General features: G+C 37.5%; 1 protein-coding gene across 1 annotated transcript in view; it reads left to right on the top strand.

Moving 5' to 3' along the window:
• The window catches only part of LOC145774184 (hepatocyte growth factor receptor-like), a 32,466-nt gene extending 18,183 nt beyond the window's left edge, over positions 1–14,283 (top strand). The window contains exons 4-10 of the mRNA XM_082585355.1: positions 538–734; positions 7,272–7,381; positions 8,780–8,939; positions 9,577–9,713; positions 10,317–10,544; positions 10,719–10,841; positions 11,869–14,283. Coding sequence (XP_082441481.1) covers positions 538–734; positions 7,272–7,381; positions 8,780–8,939; positions 9,577–9,713; positions 10,317–10,544; positions 10,719–10,841; positions 11,869–11,968 — 1,055 coding nt within the window. The 3' untranslated portion in view covers positions 11,969–14,283. The remainder of the gene's footprint in view (positions 1–537; positions 735–7,271; positions 7,382–8,779; positions 8,940–9,576; positions 9,714–10,316; positions 10,545–10,718; positions 10,842–11,868) is intronic.
• Positions 14,284–16,559: the final 2,276 nt, after the last annotated feature.

The raw sequence follows: 16,559 nt of genomic DNA, 5'->3' as shown, positions 1-16,559 counted from the left end.
TTGTTTTTTGTCCAGAAAATGCCAGAAAAAGCGTTTTAGACCATCTAAAAATCAAACGACCAATTGTCCACTCTACCAAATGTCTTGTCGACCTAACGTCCTGTCGACCAAATGTCCTGTCGACCAAATGTCTGTCGACCAAACGTCCTGTCGACCAAATGTCTGTCGACCAAATGACTGTCGACCAAATGTCCTGTCGACCAAATGTCCTGTCGACCAAATGTCTTGTCGACCAAATGTCCTGTCGACCAAATGTCTGTCGACCAAATGTCTGTCAACCAAATGTCCTGTCGACCAAATGTCCTGTCGACCAAATGTCCTGTCGACCAAATGTCCTGTCGACCAAATGTCTGTCGACCAAATGACCGTCGACCAAATGTCTGTCGACCAATTGACCGGGTACCGAAAATGGTAGACATGTTTTCATGTATTTTGTTGCTCTAGAATAGATTCTAGAATGAAAAATGAAGTATTTTAGCAAAATCGTGTAGCCTGCTAATACGTATTTCTGAAGCCTTACTGTGCTTTGTTGTATAGATTTAAGTGATCCTGATGATATTGAAAAGTTTCTACGTGAAGGAGTTATGATGCACGGGTTGGATCATAAGCATGTCCTTGGCTTGTTCGGAGTTTGCGTTGATACAGATGTACAGCAGTGCCGTAGTTCTCCACTCATTGTTCTGCCTTTTATGAAAAATGGTGATCTTCGATCATTTTTGCGAGATGGCAATAATGTATGTCTTTGTATCAACTGTTTCTGGTTGCTCAAATGCTCAATAAAGTATTTTTACTGTTTTATTACAATTTAGACATGGCACTTTGTGAGTAAGTTTCCACAGTTTAAATTTCAGTATCAACTTATTTACTGTAACTGCATTGCCATATTGCAAACTCTTTTCAAAATTCTTTAAATAGTGGCATAATGACTCTCGTCTCTCATTCCACAGTACCATGAAATAGCAAAAAGCATTTTGTATGCAAATCTAATTTCTCACGTAAGGTAGTCATGACCGAAATATTTTACTTCACGTTGGCATTGTTGTCTAAACGAAATATGAATTTCTGGAGTATTCAACTGGGAGTTGAACTAAAGCAAAAGTAGCTTCTAAACTTCTTAAATTTTTTTTTGACATCCTCATTACAATAACTGGTCATCACAATTTTGCTTTATGAACTTTTAAATTTACTTTGTGATAATTTTGGCTTCTAAATCCGAATCTAAGCTCCGATTTCTATTAAGTCAGGCTTTTTAAATACATAATATTAAAAGTTCTTGATTTTTCCGAAAATAGCTTAATTTATGCTGCATTCATTATTTATACAAGCTGTGATATTTCAAGTGATTTGTGCCCAAAGAGACAAAAGTAACTGTGCACGTGCACGGACTACAAATATGATGCAAACTTGTGTTCGAGGCGAAATTAGCAAAGAAGATAGGCGAGGTATAGGGAAAGCTAAAATGGATAGCTTGGCACTCTCTCTGCTGATGTTTGCTACACAATTGCAAAAATCTAAGCAACTCCTGTAAGGTGATCCCAGCTATTTTTGCACCCCTGGAACAAACCTTTTTTGCTTATGTAGGTGATAAATGCAACGTCACTCAGTTATGTAACTTTTGGCAATTTTTTTTGCTGTTACAACTCATTATCTCAAACACTTGATGCAGGCCTCGAAATTTGTATTTTTTTCCGGCGGTCAAGCATGTCCTACCAGACTGGCCCTTTTAGCGGACATTTAATATCTCAACCGGACATATTTTTTGCATGTAGATTTTGCACAAAATCACACTACAGTCTTCGAAATTAGCATATTTTTACTTCGGCAAAAACGTTGCCGAGGCCAAACGGCAAAAGTTGAAATTGCCTCGGCAATTGCTGTGAACGTTTATTACAAAAAAAACTGTACCAAAACATGTAAAACGAGAAGCGAAAAATATACTAGAGTTGTCTATCACGACCGCACTGTTTAATTTGTTGTGATGTAATAATACCAAAAGTAGCGATAAAGCGAGCAACGCGATTACGCACGCTGTTACAGTAATTCACGTTAAACAACTAACGGGGGGGGGGGGGAGAAAGTTAATTTTGGGTTGATTCAACGTTCAAGTCAGCACAAATCGATTTAATTTTCCAGGCTGGTTATATTGTGTAACAACAATGCCCAACAAGAAATTTACGTTTGTTTTACATTAATTCGACATCTAGTGACGTTGAATTATTATAAAATAACGTTAATTGCACAACCAGGTACCGGTAACAAATTAATGGTGGCCGTGCTTAACTATATTTATCGATGCATATACCGCAATATTAAATCTTTTCGTGCACGTCTTTTAAACCATTAAGGTTTTGCCACCTTTTCCTTTTGTTGGTTTTGTAGCTGTATTTTTTTCTTCACAATATCATTTCTTTTGCATTCTGACGAAGAAAAATAAATTGAATTGTATTGAATAACAGCTCCCTGCGAGAAGATTGCCTCGATTTACGTATACAGTACACTAACATAATTTTGGCACAACTGCGAGCAACACAAAGTCAGTTTGATAAAGAACTAGCTGTCAGAATTGAAATCATCAGCTGCTGTATCGGAGGATGAGGTTGTCGCGTCATCAGACACATCAACAGGCTCATCGCTTGGCTGTAAATTTACAGTCTTCGCCGTTCGCAAGCGTCCACGTTTTGCGGCTTTCGTGCTTTGATACCCATTCACACGCCTCTTTCGCAGAGCTCCATCAGAGTGTTGACTAAGGAAAAAATCTATGGCTGTGGCATAATGACTGGGAGGAATGTCCAACCCTAACCTTACAACCGCTCGTGTGGCCTCGGCATTTTTATTGCCGACGCTAATGCGCCATTCATGCATCTGCCTCGGCAATTGCTGATTGCCGAGGCTAATTTCGAAGACTGACTACAGTATTGTGTGTAGTCGTGTTTGTAGAAGAAGACTTTCTACAACAGAATAACTCTGCAATGGTTGATGGCTGAATTAACCGACCCTGAAGTATACTGGAGCAGATTGCTTGCAAATAAGTCAGTGCGTTAATGACAGTCGTGTAAGGACGCAATAAACACAATTGAAAACAACAATCCAAATTTCCTTACTACAAAAGCAACTACGATCACTTATTTCGTGGTTTTCGCGTTATAGAATCGTTGTGCCAAGCGATCACTGCCGGCTCGGGGTCGTAAATTTCCAGCTCTATTTCTATCAGTATCAGCGTGAATAAGATCGCCACATTCGCCTAAGCACATGCGAAACCCAGCTGAGACTTGCTTCTCTGTGACGTTTCTTTTTAACAATCAAGAAAATGAAGTATCTTCTGACAGGTGTCAAACCCACAACAATGCTTGATATGAACGACTCGGTTACATGTCTTGTAATGCAAAGAAATTTATTCTCACACGAGTCAGTTCAATCATATATTGCTAAAATCGATTTCGATCAGCTAGAAGCTAGATCATCTTCAGTTAAGCTAAGCTGGAAGCAAACAGCACAAAATTCAAATGATGAAAGTGCAAAGAAATGAAAAAACGTTTTACTCTAGCTACATTAAAGAATTAATGTAAAGACCTAACAATCAAAGACGAAATAAAAGGAAAATTGCACGAAAGAGTATGGTATACAATTGTAAGGCCTACCATCATAAGCCTAACCAGAAACACATTGTTCAACAATACGAAAAATATTGATTAAAATGACAAATTGTATAAAAACTGGGCTTAAACCGATAATGACGAAAAGAATTAACTACCGTACATCAAATTACCTAGAACTGTATCTACAGAATTAACTACATCAAGCGATATCGAAGTAGTAACCTGACAGCTCTCTGCACAAAATTTTTTTTACTGACTAAATTTACTGATTGACTAAAATTCGTTAAAATTAGAGTACATATCCTGCGGAAAAGTTCAGACAACTTTATTTCAAGGCAACATTGCAAGGCGTTGAAATGATGTAAAAATGGCTACTTTTGCCATCAGCTCGTTCACCACGCCACTCTAATGTGATCTTTAAAGCAATTGCTTGTACTATTATTGTTTCAGCTCCGTATTTGTTCGCGTTAAACAAACAATTGTAACAATTCAAATCTAAAATATATTTTTGCTGCATTAGCTCTATTTTTGTCAAGAATTTTGCGGCGGTCATTTATGACCGACCAATGAGTCGGCTTCGGCAGACATTCGAGATCATTCCGGAGGTCATGTCCGCCATGACCGCCGGATATTTCGAGGCCTGCTTGATGTGATAGAAGTAATCCGAGCTCAGATTCAGTGCCGGTATTCCGAAACCTTGATGGGTTCTTAGTGCAAAGAAGCATGAAAGCAATTTTTTGATCTAGGTGTTACGTTACGGTATATATTAGGGTGTTTCATTTTTTCACCATTTTTGAAATTCAAAATGCCTGGGGTCCCATCTGGTGGTATTTGGGGAAAAAAGTTTACACCCCAAATTTTTTTCAATTATGACGTCATATTGAGGTGGTCCACGAGGTTTAAAATTTTTGGGCCTCAAAATCTCGAAATTTGGCCGTATCTCCGGAACCACTCATCATAGATCGACAAAATTAGTATTAAAATGCGCAGAAGGGTCGGTTTCCTATACCTGATGTAGAGAATATTAAGATCTATCTGCTTCAGAAAAAAAGTTATTTCAAAAAATCTGATTTTCGGTGTATTTTCTCCTGATGAACAGAGATCAGGTGATCAAGATCAAAAGTTTTTCTGTATTTTTTCACTCTTGAAAGCTGTTATTGCGTAATAATAGTTGGTGTTAAGGTTTCAGCACTGGGCTTGTCTAGTCTTGCTATCTGGTTAAGCAAAGCCCCATCTTGCATTGCTCCGGGACTCTTCTTGGCGCCGTCCACAAAAGAAATGACATGGAAAAGATATATTTCGTTTATGTTGAACATGTATTTAATTTAAGGGTATGAATATCATGACCAACTTCATCATTAAAATAATTGACCAGTCGAGTATTGACTCCGGACTTTTTTCCTGTATTGAGAGCAGTCGTATCAGCCATGACTGAATAGTGAATATACTTGGGGTAGGTGAACTTTGCAAGCCTCCTGGATGATGTTGTCAAAAGTCAGTGCTGCAGTGACTGACACACTTTTGGGAAAATTTTTAACAGCAAGCACACTTTCGTGCTTCATGCCATTATCATCAACAAGTTGACCTAAGAAAACGTATCGATCTATTTTATCGACAACGCGCCCATCATAACATAACTGCATGGTAGAAGCTGAGTTGAGAAGGTTCTCACTTTCCATCAGAGATTTTTCTCTTGTTTTTTGTCGTTGGTGGTATACTGTCGAAGGTGATGCAGCTATTTGATCTTTTCCAAAAACCGACCTCATAAGATCTGACTGTTGGCGTACCGAAGTCATCCTACGATCAGCAAGTAAACAACTTCTATCATTTATTGAAAAAGAATGTACTTTCTTGTAGCCTACACTTTTCCCCCAACAGCTGATTTCAGAGGCTCGTATTCCCTATCATCTTCCCAATTTATATCCCCATCAGAGTCGCTTTCGCTACTGTGTAGACATCTAACTGCTTCATTTCTTTTTCTCTGTTTCGAACATAGTAGTGCCGATGCTTTGGCAGATTGTATGCCAGAAGTGCTCGGTTGTTCAACTTCACTGCTCGTTTCCCACCTCCTTTTATGATTTTCCCGTTCCAAAGCCTTTTCTACATGGTTGACATCTACGCCACCGATAAACATTTTTCGATCTTTTCGCTGATCTTTCAAGAACGCGATTTCTTTCTTCTGGACTCGGTTTTCGAGTTCACAGCTGCAAGAGAGTTTCTTTTGAAAAACAACCTGATTTTCGGAGATCGAACACTTCACTTACATGCACATATATCGAACAAGTTCTGCAACCATTCTTGATTAACCTCATTACCTCTGCGTTTCATTTCTTTCTTTCTTGCTGTATTGTAGTCTACTTCTCTATCACGTCTTTTAACTTGGCTTCAATTCTCTGTTTGCTAAGCACTGGAAGACCAGCTTTGTTCCATATGCCAGCTACATCTTTCAGCAGTTCATCTCTCAAATCTTTGAAATGGGGTATTTTCTTCAAAAACTTTGGGATTAGTTTCGGCTACCGTACTTTCTTCCTCAAGTAAAAATAGTGATGACTATATCTGAATTAAGGGGAAGCACATTTTTCTCCGATTCCTTGAAGTTTTGCATCGACTTACTAATACTTGACCTTAATGCCATAATGACACTTAATCAAAATCTAAAGCAGGTGAACAGCATAGCTCTTCCTCAACGGTCACATTATAATATCCTCGACGAGGGGTAGCCGTAGCCATCATCATTATAATAGTAATACCTTCAATAATTAGTTAATTACCCTTTCGTCTCTTGCAAAACAAACAAGGACTATTATTATGCAATAGCAGCTTTCAAGAGTGAAAAATACAGAAAAACTTATTATCTTGATCACCTGATCTCTGTTCATCAGGAGAAAATACACCAAAAATCAGATTTTTTGAAATAACTTTTTTTCTGAAGCAGATAGATCTTAATATTCTCTACATCAGGTATAGGAAACCGACCCTTCTGTGCATTTTGATACTAATTTTGTCGATCTATGATGAGTGGTTCCGGAGATACGGCCAAATTTCGAAATTTTGAGGCCCAAAAATTTCAAACTTTGTGGACCACCTCAATATGACGTCATAATTGAAAAAAATTTGGGGTGTAAACTTTTTTCCCCAAATACCACCAGATGGGACCCCAGGCATTTTGAATTTCAAAAATGGTGAAAAAATGAAACACCCTAGTATATATATCATATTATATACAAATAATGTGTACCGGTTTATGCCATGTAGAAAACTTAATTTTGTGATGCTGGTTATGGTTAAGCAGTTGTATTATAACCTTTATAATATACTGTAGTATAATGATAACAGCAGATGTTGAGCAATGTTTGGATTACCAAGTTCCTGATGTGTATTTAGAATGTGACTTGTCTTGTGTATTCATATTCGACCTTTACTTAACGATTTATCGTCATAAAGGCTTAACTACGCACACACTTTGTTACCACAGCTAATTTTCACAAATGCCAGATGTAAAAATTACTAGTTCATTAACTTTGTTTGTAGGCTATATGCATCATGTTTTTAGTTTCATCGCCCTAGAATCCCACACCAGTTTGACGTGATTGGTTGGCTATTTGTGATATCATAGCAATAGAGGAACTTGCAGTATTATTCTATCTTAACACAAAACCTTCGGATTATTTTCAGATACTCACTGTCTTGCATTTGCTGAAGTTTTGCCACCAAGTTGCTTTGGGAATGGAATATCTCGCTGAGAAGAAATTTGTTCATAGAGACTTAGCTGCCAGAAACTGCATGTAAGTCACCAACTATGCTTGCAACATTAGGAGAGTATTTTTTTACATTTATGAGCAAAACATGGTTAGCTGTGGAAAAGATAAGAACCCGCTTGAATGAGATAACAAACCAAGAAACCTTTAAAATACTCAATACAACTCAAAAGGATTAAACAATTTTCCCTCCAGTTTCAGTTTACTTTGTACCGTAATCAGTAAATAATTTCCGCTTTAATCCTTTTTCACTGAAACTCCCGTTCAAATGGTTACTTGAAATTCAAGGCTTGCTGGGTAGCAAAATCACATTACTCACTGTTGCCAGTTTGTCTATTTTGGGGCCACATTATAATTTTTGCCTTCCTTAAGTTCGTTTTCTTTTTTTGGTTTTTAAAAAAGTACTTGATTAGCACTATTTGAAATAATAATATTTCAAATTAGACTATTTAAAGGTTTGAAGTATTTAGTGTCCGCTCAACGTCATCTGTCTTTTAATTCAAAGATAATTTTCTTTTCTTGTGAACTTGATACAGTCCCAAACACAAACAAAAATTGCAAAGTGTTTAGTCTTTATTTAGTAGGCAGCGGTCCCCAACCTTTATCTATCACGGACCGGTTGTGAAGTGAAAATAGCCTCGCGGACCGCCATAGGATAAACGAAGTTTGATATCTACTTATCGGTTTAATTTTTTAAAGTGGTTTAAACACACTTTGAGCAAGACACGCAAAATAAAATAGACAATGTAAAAGTCGAGGTGGGAAAAGGAAAATAGTTTAGCGTGGGGTCTGAGAGGCTTGCCCTTTTTGACTATATTATTATTAACCTTGTATTTGAGCAATATGAGGATGCTAATTGATCACTTTTTGGCGCCAAAGTAAGTTTTAAGGGGTTTAACATGTTTTGGAACCGGATTTCTTTAGAAGTTTAAGTGACAAGTTTTGATTGAAAATTAAAGTTACATTTTAATATTTTTCTGTTTCCCGAAGTTGATTATTTCATGCTTTTTCATGTTGGTAATGTTTTTCAGCTTTTAATAGAAATTTGTTAATTATATCCCCGTCCCCCACAGTTATGCAAATGTAATATACAGGACGGCAATATTTCTTATTGGCTGCACAACAAGGTTTGCGCTAGCTTTTGCAGTACACCTAATAATTAAAGAAATATGCTGTTATCTTTCAACCTCTGATCGGGTTCCTCGATGTTATTGAGGGTGAAACGTTGTACAAGAATCCTTCATTTAGCCTGCAGCCGAGCAATTGAATATAATAACTTGACTGTTTTTTGTTTACTTATTTATTATAAGCAAGTTATCAAAGTTTATAGTTCCGGGAGAAAGTTTGCTTTCCTCTACCAAAGACAGGCAAAGTTTTTATTTCAAAATTTCGAGAAGATTCATGTTGTTGTGAAACTTGATTCAGGGTGAACGAACATTGGCTGGTGAAAGTGGCAGACTTCGGTTTATCGCGGGACATTTATGACAGAGATTACTATCGCAGCAGTGTGAAAACACAACTTCCTCTCAAATGGATGTCACCAGAAAGCATCCAGTATGGACGCTACGACGAAAAAACTGACGTTGTAAGTTGACTTCTTTGCACTGTGTATGGTTTTGCAACTTATTGTTTTAATTTAATTTGCCAATGTTTGCATGTGTAATGCTCCTTTTGTGTTTGATTTCGATCACTAATGCGTATTGCGCAGCGTGAATTTATTTGCTGTCAGTCAATTTATTCAAGTGTGTAAACTGCTCGAAACTACAGAAATAACATCGCTTATAAACTTGGTTGTTTTTTGCAAAATGCTAACTGACTAAGTTTGTGATAGTTCAACGTCGATCTTACTACAGTATTTGTGCTTGACCACTGACCAGAGCTTTGCTAGTTTGGTTAACTATTTAGATTTGACAACCTGTTTAGCGTTTACTACATGTCACACCACAATGTTTGGTTTTTCTTCCACATTTGTGGTTTTCTGTATGTAACAGACTGTGCAGCAGTAAAATTTTTTAACTGTAATCTGATCCATTGAAAACCATTGCATGGCACGGTTAAATAAACGTCGTGTATGAGGTTTGTCTTCTAGTATTCGATAATAACCTTACGAGGGCACGTGCTCTACCCAGTTTGTTGTTTTCTCACTGAAAGTTTTATTAGGTAATTGATATTTACGTGTATCTCGTCTAACTGTAGATGTAGATCTTGGCTTGTATTTACAGTGGTCCTATGGAATTGTGTGTTGGGAGATACTAACCAGAGGTGCCATTCCGTACCCGACAATACAAACGGTCGCCATTTTGGAATACATCACTGAAGGAAAACGAATGGGCAGGCCAGAGTGTTGCCCGCACAAACTGTAAGATTACATGTTAAATTTTATCAAGTTTAACCTTAATTAATGCGAAGAGATGATTTTAAAGAATGTTTGATCTCAACAATCATAGCATAGAATTTCACTTATTTCCACAGACCAATCTGATCTTTCGAACGGTCCTACTTTTCTTGCAGCGGAACCGGAAACTAGTTTTTGTGGCAGCATTAAGTTTGGCTTATTGTCAATGGTTTGCATTTTTGGTCTGTATTATATAACCTGAAATTGACTTATGCCTGAAACTAAGAGATTAACATCACTCCGTGTTTGAAGGTCAGAGAAGGAGAATGCCTCTTTTTAAAAATTACAATTTTATTGGAAAAGGTCACGCGTAAACGAATTGTGACGATTTATAACGGAAACTACTTCTCAGTCTCTATTCAGTAGTCAGTGAAAAATGAAGACTGCAATTATGAAAGTGCACATTTCTGCGATGACAACATACATAGGCGCACAAAGACTTCCTTAAATTGGATAACTGATTCCTGCTTTTTTATGTTTGCGCCTGACTGGCGGAATATGATGTAGTGTAGGCTGCAAGTGCAGATGCATAGTGTTTCCAAATCAAATCCAAGCTATTCTTTCTAGCCACAAAATAATGGAAAAATGCTGGGACGAAGATCCCGAGCATCGTCCCACCTTCCAAGAGTTGGTGGTGTCTACGAACAGCATCCTCCGTGATGCCAAGCGATCCATCAAGCGCAAAAAGCAGTCATCCGATGCCGCCGCAACAGCTTCCGGAAAAATAAAACAAGCCCATCCTTATCAAAATAGCATGAAGGATGCTCAAGGAGAGGAACAATCAGTTCAAATCAGGTAGATTGTTGGCCGTGTTATCGGTCTATTTAATGTCGCGGTCGAAAACGCTGATACTTTTAATTTTGAAAAGTTATAACTCATTCCGGGTTATAATCGACATACGTCATAGTTTATTGAAAACAGGGGTGTTGAAGTCTCCATTATATAATTGTGTTGTGTACTGTGCAACAGGCCAAAACCCAAGCCAAGGACATCCTTAAAGAGAAGCGCCGATCAACGAACTGATAAATACAAACCGAAAGATGCAAACACAGAACAGTATGTGGACAAGTCTGCGGACTCGACTGAACCGAGGTGGCTTGCGTTGTTGTTTCTCTTTATCCGCACGTGATAGATGAGGTTAATTACTAAAAATTGAATGAAGCTTTTGCTCGATAACCTGATGCCCGGACTATATTTATGACCGGTAGCTTAATACACAAACAGTGATTTTGCACGCATAGAATGCAACACAGAATAACAAATTCCTAATAAACAATATTCATGAGTTATTGAAATTTTGTTGTCATAAACATAAAAGCTTAAAGCAATTTATTCGCTGAAAGGAATGGAAAGGCAACAATGAGGAAGAAATGTCATTATGCAAGGTGTTTAAAAAAATTTGACATCATTGTACACTGTACAGTCAATTGTAACTTTGCCAGTTATCGTTTATACGATCTCACATTTTAACAGTATCCTACATTTTAACAGTAGATACAACATAAAATTTTATCCTTAAATTTTCAGGCGCTTTTCTTTTTAGATGTAGAAATGCCATACGATGGCGTAGAACAAGCATTTTATTAACTGGAGTATGCTAGAACACAGTCGAATAAGACCGCACTTGTGTAGCGTGCGTTTGCGCAACGATTTGGAAGAAAAGGGCCAGATGGAAAGCTGATTTGGACAAGGCATAAAAAGTTTGAATAAGAAGGTTGCTTGTGCAGTGCACTCGATTACCGACTTGACTTGTGCCGTGTTGCTGGCGGAGCACACATTGAAAATTTGTGAACATATAACGGGCAAATGACAATTTGATTTGATAATAATCTGATAATACCTGATTTGATAATTCCTGTCAAGTTTCATTGGTATGGAGTACATACTTTTTGAGATATCGAAGTCTCAAATGATGTCAAATTTTTTGAAAAACCCTGTACTTTTTTGATAAAAAAAAAATCTCAGAAAGGGCAAGTTTTTGCTTAATGAAGTTGAAGTTTTTGTCAATAAACTTACCTGTTTTAGTGTAATCAGAAAATGGTTTTGATTTGTTCTTTAATTGTAACGACATTGAACTACTTAAGTTGAGCAAGTCTTAAAGCTCAACTTGCTTTTGCAGCTGCCTTGATTCGACTCAACCTCTCAGTATCACGGTAACCGATCTAGAAGTCGGAGAATATAACGACACGGATCATCATGGGCGAACAACTTCCGTATGATCCTCGATAGCCTCCTGAATAGCGTGTTTCCTGTACGCTATTAATGAATTGCTAACTCAAATGTTTGCGATATCATATTTTTTACGTTTTAATAGAGGAAAACAATTTGGTGCTTGTTCAATTTTAGCGTATTGTGGAGCGTTGAAGCATCAGATTTCCTCATCTAAGCTGTCCAGTTTTGAGCAGCTTGTGATATTATCTTGTACTAGATTGCACGTATACAAACTTTGTTTTTATGAACATTTATTATTAGCATTGCACTATAACGGCACAGATGTGATGAAACCACCAACATATGCGGCATGCGCTATGATGAGGTGATGTGCTCTCTCCATTCTCTTTCATACGAGTTGTCGTCACCAGCATATTTCTCTCTTTATTATCGTTCGATTGTTCTGAAAACTTATTTTGTGCCACTGGGTTTGTTTTCACTGAGGTGGTTTTCTTAAAACTTTTCCTCTGTCGGGGTGCGTGACTGATCTGCTTTATTTTTGTAATTACTAGAATATTACTTGTTCGATTGCCTTAACAACTGTGTACATTTTAACGCATTTAGTCCTCGCGTCTAGAATACGTCATGTCTGCTTGTGCTTCATTCCAATTTTCAACAAACCAAAAGCGTTACTTTGTTGGCGTATATAGTCAAATTCTTGTTATTTCCACCACACATTAATTTGAAGAATTCACTTATTCGTTTCAACTCATGCACCCTTTGCCGAACTTGCAGATGTGAACGTTTTACCCCAAGGACAGTAACATATTATGGTTTGACTTACCTAGTCGGTCCATCAATGTAGATTTTGTGCTTTGTTGATACTATTTCGTTGAAACATAAGCAGACGAAACCAAATAACAACTCGGTATTTATCATGATACAAAAGGAAACTCACGACGGTCTTCGATTACAACAGGTTGCGGCAACACAGCGGATGAAAGCACAACGCGAATTGTGGGTTAACTGAAGACGTTTAAAACATAAGAAGCCCTTCTGACTGCTTATTGGATTGCCGTTGGTTTTAGCAAGTTGGGTTTTGTGATTTGTCTGTGTCAAGCTCGGAAGTGGATTGATGAACAATCTCGAAGGACTTTGTAGAGGCTTTCCGACACAAAAACCTTGCACCCCATCTTACTTATTGTCACTTGCAATCTAGGGCTAAATACAAGCAGTTGTACGCTCGTGTAACCTCTCAAATTTATCTTTCAAACGTAACCATCACGCATATTGTGTCTTCATCCGTGCTGTTGCGTAATCTATCATACCGTTGTTATTCCAGTGCAATGCAAATAATTCTTTTAATGTTTGACTACGTTTAGTTGTAGGCGTAGACATAAAGTCAAAAAACGTTCTCATTTTTATGGTTGGTATCACAAAGCCATGTCGTTGGTTGGTTTCGTCTGTTCGTGCTCGAACGAGTCAAGATCTCCGTGAATTTGTCTTTGATGAAATTGTTACACAACTATCAATATTGCTTCATATATGAGATTTTTTAGAGAATTTTGGTGCTTTATGTTCAATTTTTGTTTGTGTAAAGCTTACTCTAGGGTCGTCCAAATCGCTGGTCACATTCCAGCCAGCACATAAGTCTTATTTTACATTGTAGTGGTTGTCAATAGACGTTGAATCAGTAAAAAAGGAAATTTAGTGGCTGTGGTGCAGCAAGCAGCTTCAACGGCAACGAATGTTAACAGAATTCTTTTCACAATACGTGTGCTTGAAAACAATATTTTAAATGAATGAGGCTATGAAGTTGTAGGCCTGTGAATTTGCATAAAAAGTCGTTTCAAACAAAAATCAGCTTTAAACAGCTTTATCTGCACCACGCGAGTTCGCACTTAAACACTACTCTAGAGTCTGGCTCCATGAATATACAACCATATAGAGTATAGCATAGACGCTCTCAAGAACGACCGGACCCACAGTGACTTATAGTTGGTAGATTTTGCAACCACGCCAATTGACTGGGAAAGTGAAGAACTCTTCTGAGTCTCAATGTCGTCCCAAAGTTGAGACTCTGCAGACAATGCTTGTAGACCTGTGCCTTTTGACAAGTATTTCCGATGAAGTGCCTTTGTAATCATGTATAGGCCTACTGTTGGCATTGCTGCATATTTTACTTTGCTTCCTTTCCAGTCACACTTCTTGGGTTGTGTAACTTGTGTCAATGTAATTGTGTTGAATTTTAGAACTGTTATTTCATTGTGTACATATCTTTGAGTGTAATATTATATTTTTTGACTTCACGTTTATCATGTTCATGTCTTTTTGTTTGAATCTAGTATATTTGTGCTTAACGTTAATGTACCGCGCAACAACTGCGCACATTTATACTGTTGTCAACAGTTTGCTTCACAGAAAAACTTGCAGCGTGAGTTCACATCATTATACAGGGACTGTAGCTTATACCGGTATATTCCATTGAAGCGTAAGAGCTTAAAATTTCCCTTTTCCATACAACACTCAGTGTTTACAATTCAAGGCAAAATTTTAAATCCAAGTTTCGGGCATTCGAGATAGGCAAATCTGCATTTTTTCGGGTTTTGACAAAAATGCCAATTGCGGTACTTTAAAATTGTTGGTATTATTTAGTGGGGACTTTATTACTAAATTATTATATAAATTATTACTTTTGTATAACGTGAAACTTAACGCAAGGAGGGAGGGATAGGGTGATGATAGTATTTCAAAATAAAACCACTTTTAAACTATTTCCTAAAGTCAGCAATTGTTTTTGTTCATGTTAATATTTCCACTGTCGTTTTCTAAACGTCTTGGCGTTGCTGTGAAGGGGCGTAACTATCTCAGTGGCCCGAAGTTCTATGAGAATGTTTGTGGCACAACACATGGCACATGGAAGACTTGCGAACATGTAAGACTTAGAAGCAAAAGCAGGAAGTTGAATTTACTACATACTGAAAAAGTTTAAATAATGTTAAATGTTCTTGCGTACCCCTTGTGAAATGGTTGATGCCTCCTAGTTAAAAACCACTGGTTTATTACGATTTTCATCCTTGTCAGGCTGTAGACGTTTTCACACCAACATAAATTTCGTGGGCTCAAATAGAGTAGGCTACGTAGGCCAATAAGTTACAAAAATAAAGCAGTTCGGCCAACACTACCGCAAATTTAACAATAATGGAGGTACTATTCGTCCTCTTTTCAGAGAACGTCCTTCCATTGAAAACATATTTTGTTCTCACAGGACGTTCAAAAGTGGCCAAATGTCCTGCAGTTGCATTTTAACCAATTAATATAAAATGCACCGCACGCATGCAGCTTAGAAATATAGGCCTACCTATCAGTTGTAAAAGTACCTGTTCAATGACAATTTGAAAATGAGTGTAATGTAGCCTACCATACGGTACTCATTCACATGCAAAATGCCGTGCTTGCGATATCCAAGCAATCAAACTCCACCTTTTCTTTCTATTGCTTTACACAGTCGCCTTCTCCTGTCATTTTCATTACCATTGTTTGAGCGGTGGATAGCCTTTTTTGCTGACATAGGCCTAATAGCAGAAATTGGAATATGCTTCACCATTCTTGGAGACAAGTCACCACACGTTTCCATTCATAGAGATGAAATTTGCCATTACTTTCACAACCTACAGGATCTTCAAAGCAAATGTCACCTGTCAATTACTCGTTACCAGTTGTCAAGCAGATAGTTCACTCTTTTTAAGTTGAAACTATTAATACAATCGAAACTGTTCAGGGATACAGAAATCACTTTAGCTTCAAAATTTTCGTCTTGAAGCTGTTCAACATAGTCTACCTTAACACGAAAATGCTTTGTTCTAAGAAGCCAGGGATATCTAGAACAACGGGATTGCTGACTTTGCAAATTTCGATAAAGCGATGGACACTAGAAGGGTCAGCGCTGTCAACGCCCGAAAATGAAAAAGGCGAAAGCGCGTGTCAATTACGCTGTTGAGAAGTCGCCTTTTCTAGATATCCCTTCTGTGAAGCTAAAATAAGGTCTTGAAAGTGGGCACTCCTAGGCATGTTCTCTAGCAACGCCCATAGCAACAACTAATGACTGGCCTTGTCTATAACTTAAGATCATCATTTTAAAGCAAACTTTTGCTGTTAGTCATCCAAGACTATTGAGTATTGAACACAGCTTTAGTTTTCTTATTTAATTGATTATTGCATCACTTTTGGGCAAGTTTTAGTCATCAAAAATAGGAAATAAAAAAAAACATGAAAAGAAGTAAGAAAATTCAATTTCGTGGTTTTGCTAAACAAAGAAAGTTGGATAAGGTTGGTTGTAAGTCTAACAATGGTGGTAGACTTGATGAACTGTTACTGTAACACAAGTGTAACCTTTCCTGTAACACCAGCTTAATGGCAGAAAAGTTTTTCAAAAGTGGCTTTTGTTTGTGACGTAGTCTAGCCTATCTTTCTGATATATTTTTGCAGCTGAACATCTTGAATAAATCTTTGCAAGGACCAAGCATAATGCTGGTCAATGTAGCCTATCTGAAAAATTGATTGCTTTTACGGAAATGCTGAAGCTGTGGAAGAGGAAGATCGCGTCCCAGAAAACTCATCATTTACTGTTTGAATCAGTTAGGCTACTTGAAGATACCT

The sequence above is a fragment of the Aplidium turbinatum genome, chromosome 7 (assembly GCF_918807975.1).
Source record: "Aplidium turbinatum chromosome 7, kaAplTurb1.1, whole genome shotgun sequence".
Classification (NCBI taxonomy): Eukaryota; Metazoa; Chordata; class Ascidiacea; order Aplousobranchia; family Polyclinidae; genus Aplidium; species Aplidium turbinatum.
Note: the sequence above shows the minus strand (reverse complement) of the source record. Positions and strands in the feature narration are given on the sequence as shown.